This window comes from Meles meles, chromosome 11, assembly GCF_922984935.1.
Source record: "Meles meles chromosome 11, mMelMel3.1 paternal haplotype, whole genome shotgun sequence".
In the NCBI taxonomy this organism is placed as follows: Eukaryota; Metazoa; Chordata; class Mammalia; order Carnivora; family Mustelidae; genus Meles; species Meles meles.
The window spans coordinates 89,207,215-89,214,625 of record NC_060076.1 but is presented as its reverse complement, the minus strand read 5'-3'; the positions used below and the strand labels follow the sequence as shown (position 1 = coordinate 89,214,625).

Genomic DNA, 7,411 nt, shown 5'->3' with positions numbered 1-7,411 from the left:
AGCATGAAGCTAATCAGCAGATGCCTCCAAAAAACTTGCACAGAAGGGTTTTCCAAAGTAAAATCAAAATGCTATCATGATATATCAGGTTTGTCTAATTTTTAGAAAACCAAAAGGCCTAATTTGCTTAACTCCTTTTTTTTTTTTTTTTTTAAGATTTTATTTGAGAGAGACAACAAGCACAAGCTGGGAAGGGAGGCAGAGGGAGACGGAGAAGCAGGCTTCCTGCTGAGCAGGGCGACCAATACCGGGCAGATCCCAGGACCCCAGGGTCATGACCTGAGCGAAGGCAGACACACAACTGACTGAGCCACCCAGGTGCCCCCAATTTGCTTTACTCTTGGGAAGGATTTTTGGTTTTTTTTTGTTTTTTTAAGGAATGTTTAAAATGCTTTTCTTAACCTCATGTTTAAGGGTTAAGAGGACTGTGTCCAAATTCTTTGTTTCTGCTATTAATTTAGGTAAGTGCAGTAATGCCTCCGCTGTATTTGTAACTGTTACCCGAGGAACGACTAAATTCTCTGGAACTGAGAAAAGAGCCAGGGTTAACTCATAAAGAGTAGGAGAACCAAAACCAAAGGTGGCCAGTCCAAACCCCCGACTGTACCATCTTCACCTCTAGGGAAGCCCACGCACTCTCAGAATTCTGTCAGTCTCTCTCCAGACCCAACCCCCATTCAGAGCCCATACATCTGGGGCATCAAGTTATAACAGCTGGAAGTTTCTAGAATTGCACTGTCCGGGACAGTGACGGCCAGCCACATGTGGCTTACTGAGCACCAGAAATGCGGCTGGTCTTAACAGGTTAAATCTGCAAGTATAAAATCTGAACATGTCAAATACAGACAGACAGACATTGCAGCCAGTATCAGAGAGAACGTAGAATACCTCATTAATAGTTTTTGTACTGATAATATGTTGAAACGATGATTTTTTAATATATCAGGTTAACTAAAATACATTGCTAAAATTAATGCCACCTGTTTCTTTTCATGATTATTTTTAAAGTGGCTACTAGAAAATTTAAAATTAGACCTGTGGGCTGTATCGCATTTCTAGTGGACAGGGCTATTTCAGAAGTCTACTCACATGCGCTCGTGGACTTAGCCGTCCAGTGAACACTGACCGAGCGTTTTCTGTAAATTCAGCGCTGGGGTAGAGGGTAGAATGCAGAAGTTAACACAGTCCCTGAACTTGGGAAGCAAGCCACACCCACTGTGGTACAAGAAAGAAAAAACAAAAACAAAACCAAAAACAAAACCAAACAACAACGAGTGACAACAGGTAGCTAAACACAGGGGACTTTTAATTAAGAGCATCTTAGCTCATTGGGACTATTAGGACTCTTGGAGTTCAAAGACAGCCGTAGGTATAGCTTAGCAACTACAACTTACTATTTGAGGGCAAAATAGAATAGATGTTGGTTGGACTAACGGCCAGCCTTGAGTCACTCATGAAAGGTTCTGTTCTGTAGGGCCTGTTGCCTGTTCTAGACGCTCTGTTGTGGCTATGCGCACAGAGGTGCTCCTCCTCGCTAACGCGGCAGGCTTTGGAGGACAGGGATGATGTTATGTGACCTGAGTCTCACCCAGAACCTCCCACACAGAAGACGCCAAACAGCAGATGGAATTACAGTGTCTCCTATGTACTCATTTAGGAAAGCAATTAAAGGTATAATATCCTTTAGAAAGAATTCCTCCCCAAATGCCTAAACACCAAAGAGTTTGCCATGTGAACTAGTAAACTTTTATGATTAAAAAAAAAATCACTTTCAGAATATAAATTCATGTCTCAGCAGTTCTGGATTACCCAAATGCACTTCTCTCTCTTATAAACTCCAGATTAAATGCTGCCGGAGAGGCGCGCCCCAGTTCAGCCCTGTGGGAGGACCACGCCTGCTGCAACTTTCCTTTTCTCCACAGTGCTTTGCGAGAGCTGCGAGTTGTCGAAATAAAGAACACGAGTTGCGAAGCGAAACGTTTGGCTTGCCATTCTTATTACATTTTTAGTACCAGTCAAGGGCATCAGGCATATGAAAAATATATGATTTAATCATCAAGTCATAATGGCATTCATCTGTGTCCTACAGTACATTGTCTGAAGTCGTCCGAGCTCAGCCATCTCTGTAGCCAATATATATACAGGCGGACAGACGGCTTGGCGTTCTGAAATGAAAGCAGGACTGTTATCCTTTTACAAAAATAAACATGGTCCCAGGCCGGAGGAGACAAAGAGGGAGTGAGAAGGAGCAGCAAAAAACAAACAAACAAACAAACTAGGTGTCGCGGGAGAAGCGTGTGAATGGAAGTGAATACGGCCGAGTACCGGGCATCTCTTAACTCAGTAAGTCCAGGCCCCTCTTCTATAAACTCTTGTTAAATTAACTTAACACACAGTAACAATTAGGCAAAAATAACTACACAACAACTAGCCCAGCATGACCAAAAAGGTACCAAATTCACAAATAATTCACCTAGCTCCAAGTTTCCAACCATCATCATGATTTTTGGATTTCCAGTGAGGCCTCCCATCACGGATTTATTGAACAGGTTTTTGCATTCCTGCCAGTTCACCCTTCTCTCCCATAAACAGGGGATGCAGGGGGTTCACCCTGAATGGGACGGCAGACAATGTTTCCATTTTCCCACGGGCAGTGCGGGTTTATCCTGTAAATCCCATATGGCCAGAGGAAGTCATCTCTCCGGTAAACAGTGACCAACCACTCAGCAGGAGGTGCTGTTTATGCCTTGTTTTGTACGATATTGTGGAAAACCATGCTTTGATAAATACACAGGCTCCCCTGGTTGACTGCCCTCCACTCTCTCCATGCTGCAGTACCAAAATCTGGTGGCCAAAATCTGGTGAGACCCCATCTGGGTGTAATTCCCACGGTCCCTGGGATCCTAAGGCTTCTGGGGTGCTGTCCCGTCAAGGAGAAAGCAGTCCGTCCTGTGCAGCAAATGTCCTGTGCTTTAAGTACCAGCGAGAACTTCTCCGGAGTCACAGAGCCTCGGTCTCCATGTGTGAGGACAGCTTTTCCTAGCTGCCCTGTGATGACTGGGTTTCACATTTCCTGAAACTAGATCTGTGGAAGGAGTCCCTGAAATTACAAAGGAGAGAGAGAGAGAGAAAACAAAACAAAACAAAAACACAAAAACAGAGGTAAGAAGGATCAATTAATCTTTTAAGGAGGAGGGGGGAACCACCCACCAGAAAAGGCAGGGATTGTGGGCAACTCAGTAAATTAGTGAATGTGCAAAGGTCCTGAGATCCTTTCACACCAGCACCAGAGAAAACACAGGAGGCAATGGGTCCTGGGAAGACCACGGGCAGAAGGCCAGCATGAAGGGGTCCCAGGGAGATCAAGGAGAAGGTAGTGGGAGTGGAAGGCACTCAGGATGGAGGCCGGACAGATCAGGTTCTGGCGAGTTCTCTGACTGCAGGTGCATTCCCAGTCCCCGGAGTTTGTGTAGCTCCCGAGTGTAGCTAAGTGCACCCTGACCCATTGGGCCCCAAGCCCTGTCTTTCATCCCCCAGCAACTGAACTCACCTCTTGTGACTCTCAACTCTGAATATTGGCTTGTAGAGTTCTGGAATTTTCCGCTCAATCATTGGCCTGAGGTTCTCTTTCAGCTTGTGGTAGTTCTTTTTGAGTTCCTGCTGATACTCCCTCTGGTCTGCCGTGATGAGACGCTTGTTTTTCTCCACCGCCTCACCACACCTGAGATGGGAACACAGGGGTGTTGGGGGGGGGTTGGAATGAGGTGGTATTTCGCAGGAGTCTGAGGTACTTGGAGGTTATCTAACATTTCTTGTCCCCCTCCAAGAGTGCCTACAAACTCGATGGCCTCTCAGGATCACCTGTGGAGCCTTTCAAAAGTTTGGACTTCTGGACCTTAACCTCAGAGTTCAGGAACCAGAACACCAAAGGAGGAACACCCAGGAATCAATGTCTTGGAAAAGTGACCCAGAGATCGTGATCCTCTGAGTTGCCCCAAGCCAGGCACTATACGAGGAATTTTCCATACATTATCCGGTTAATTCTCCCAACAAACCCAGAAAGCCTGTATTTGTCTCCGTTTTTATCTTGAAGCTCAGATGTGTTAGGTCACTTGCCCGAGGTAACGCTGTGAGGAAGCGGTGAGTCCGGGACTCAAACTCAGGGTCATTGCTGTGCTCACAAGGCATTCCAAGTGACTTAGGGCGACCTGGTAGACGGAGCCAAAGCACTCAGCCCACCCCCCCCAACCCCTGCTGCATACACACAGAAGTGCTGGAACGTACAGCAAACATTTGTCATAGGACGAAGGGGAGCCCCAGGTGCTGGAGAGGAGGAGAAAAGTCCAAATCAGAGTGGTAACAGGAGCTGATGTCACGGCAGCTGTCCCAATATGTGCGCATCAGAGTTTCAAGACTGCACAGGGGTCCTGGAGGCTGGGGGTGTGGTGCGGCGTGCTGGGAGCCCACACGAGACAGGAGAGGCAGCCTCGGCCAAAGGCAAAGTGGGGCTCTGAATATGCCACTTGCATCTAGTCGGGGACTTGAAAAGCTGTTACCGCATTGATGAAGGGGGGTCCAGAGAGGCGGAATGAAAGCTTGCTAACAGTCTGGGGCCATCACTGGGAAAGCAAGTCGAAGAACTGAAATTCTAGGTTTGCCCCTACACGTGGGTATGGGTTACAAATTTATACTCCTGTGTGGTATGTGCTCCAAGGTGAGAAATTAACTTAAAAAGCAACCAAGGTAACTGGAACCCCCAGGGCTCGGACGGAAATGAGTGTGTAGTTGCTCTGGAGAAACGCTTTCTCCGTCAGGGCTCCTGGGCCACCCACAGAAACAGTGACCCCTGCCAAAGATGAGCTCATGATACAATCATCACAGGAGAAGACCCACAGAAGCAACAAGCAGGAGAAACATCCCAAAAAGAATCCGAGATGACAGAACAATATAAAAGACCGAAGGTAATACAGAGATGTAATAATAATTAAAAAAAGGTACAAAATTCATGATGAAAGCAATTGGAGAGTATGAAAAAAGAGATCAGGGAAACCTCAGAAAAAAACCAATGGAACTTCTAGAAATAAAAATATAGGCACTAAGATAAAGAGAAAGATCCCAATGGACAGGGTAGAGAATAAACCAGACACAAATGGAGACCACACAGACTATAGGACAGATCTAAGGAAATCACCAAAGAATTTTTTTAAATTAAAAATATTAAAAAATGGCTCTAAGAACCTGGACATAGAGGGGCACCTGGGTGGCTCAGTCGGTTAAGTGTGTCTGCCTTTGGCTCAGGTCATGATCTCAGGTCCTAGGACTGAGCCCTCTGTTGGGCTCCCTGCTCAGCGCCGGACCTGTTTTTCTGTTTCCCTCTGCCCCTCCCCGCAACCCAAGCTTTCTCTCTCTTTCTCAGATAAATAAATAAAATCTTTAAAAAAAAAAAAAAAAAAAAGAACCTGGAGATAGAATGGAGATGGCCAGCCCACATCTAAATGACTCTCTATGGGAATGAAAATTAAGACGCAACATTTAAAGAGATAACAGCTGATAATTTTCCAGAATTGCAAACAGACACAAATCCTCTCATGGACAGAAACAGATCCCTATGGAGTTCCACACCGTGAAACTGCAAAGCGTCAGAGAGAAAATCGTGAAAGTTCACTGTGTTGACCTAACTTGTAAACAGCTAAGCCTAGTGTTTCCACAGTCTCCCACAGAGTGCACTACATACCAAAGGAGAAAACCGTATTATTTAAAGATGATAGAGTCTTGCCTTTTATCTTATGCTGTGCATAAGGAAATTTACAAATCTCAGATCTTGAAGGGACATCATAATGGTTGAAACCCAGCTGACATGCAAAAATTAGTAATAATCCTTTATTGCCCTGCAGATGAATGGGATCCTGGCGATCAATGTGGTTTAAACTCTTTTCCTAATTGCAGGGTAAGATCTGGGGTGAATCATGGGGATACCCAGACCTTGTGACCCCAGTCCTCCGTATTACCACTGAACGCATTTTCAGGGCGATAGCCGGAGGCAAACAGGGTGGAAGGTGGCCATAGGAGAGGGGGAAGCTATCAAAATTGGCAAAAATAAACCCGTGACCACAGCTTTCCCACACAATTAGCCCCTGGCAGAAAAAGACTCTGATTTAACTCAGCCTGAAGCCAAAACTCCCCTAACTGGACCTTCACTAGTCTTTCAAGTTTGATGTTAACTGCAGCAAACCGTAGGACGTCTGAGGTTGCATGTCAAAGCTTCCAGGTAGGGCTGGGAAGGGGCGGTGCAGAACCTCCGAATCCTGAGAAATCACCACCAGCCCCTCTGTTTTTATTCCTTGTGAACTAAAAGGCAATAAAATCCGATCAGTTTCAGGATGTGTGTAAAATCCAATCTGTAGAAGGCACTGTAAAATCAGTGTGCCAAATCCAGTCCGTTTCAGGATGACTTCAAGGTCCGGGTTTGTAACATCCGCAGACCGCAGGGGCGTGCGGGGGCTGACCGCATCCTTGGGAGCGTCTGTGAAAACTTGGGGGGAATGAACTAAACTCCCTCCAGTCTTTGTGCTCCGAAGTAGTAAGAGGCAGCTGGCACATGCTGATGGCGTGCCCTGTGTCCTGGACACGGGTGGATGCTTTACGGGCTCTGTGACGGGGTGAAGAAGGCAGTGTGTCTTCTACCTGGGTCTGTCTCTTAGGACATGTGCCTCTGGAGTCCCAAACCACCTGCTCTTTGAGCGTTTTTCAGCCCAGACACCAGGCATGTGAGCGAGGAAGACCTCAGGCAGTTCAGGCCCCAGACGCTTCCTGGGGGCCACCGAGAGACTGGGCAAAACCCCCTAGCTGAGCCCACCAGCCCCTAGAACCCCACGCACTATAATTAAATGTTGTCATTTTCAGCCACCAAGTCTGGAGGTAACTCGTTGCAGAGCGACAGATGAACACAGCACTTTACGAAGACAAATATATTCACAGGTGGGATGAAAAATTTTCAGATGTTGTCATAGGAACATCAAGTTATATTTGATCAAATTTTATAGTTTATGAATTGTTTTATACACGTTTTCTGTATTTCTTCCTTTCCTCCATTTGGATTCTATACTCTAGTTTTTTTTTTTTAAGATTTTATTTTTATTGATTTATTTGAGAGAGAGAGAGAGTAGTGGGGAGGAACAGAGGGGGAAGACAGGCAGACTCCGAGCTGAGCACAGAGTCCAATGTGAGGACCCGATCCCACAACCCTGAGATCATGAACCTGAGCCAAAATCAAGAGTCAGACGCTTAACCAACTGAGCCAGCAGACACTCCACCATCATGCTGATTTAAATCCATAAACTAGGGACGCCTGGGTGGCAGTTGGTTGAGCCGCTGCCTTCGGCTCGGGTCATGATCCCAGGGTCCTGGGATC

At 46.2% G+C, this 7,411-nt stretch overlaps 1 protein-coding gene across 2 annotated transcripts in view; it reads right to left on the bottom strand.

Moving 5' to 3' along the window:
- Positions 1 to 286: 286 nt before the first annotated feature.
- The window catches only part of DOCK8 (dedicator of cytokinesis 8), a 210,029-nt gene continuing 202,904 nt past the window's right edge, over positions 287 to 7,411 (bottom strand). For both annotated transcript variants that reach the window (XM_046021705.1, XM_046021706.1), the window contains 2 exons: positions 3,551 to 3,721; positions 287 to 3,100 (listed from right to left, as the gene is read on the bottom strand). In XM_046021705.1, coding sequence (XP_045877661.1) covers positions 3,040 to 3,100; positions 3,551 to 3,721 — 232 coding nt within the window. In that variant the 3' untranslated portion in view covers positions 287 to 3,039. The remainder of the gene's footprint in view (positions 3,101 to 3,550; positions 3,722 to 7,411) is intronic.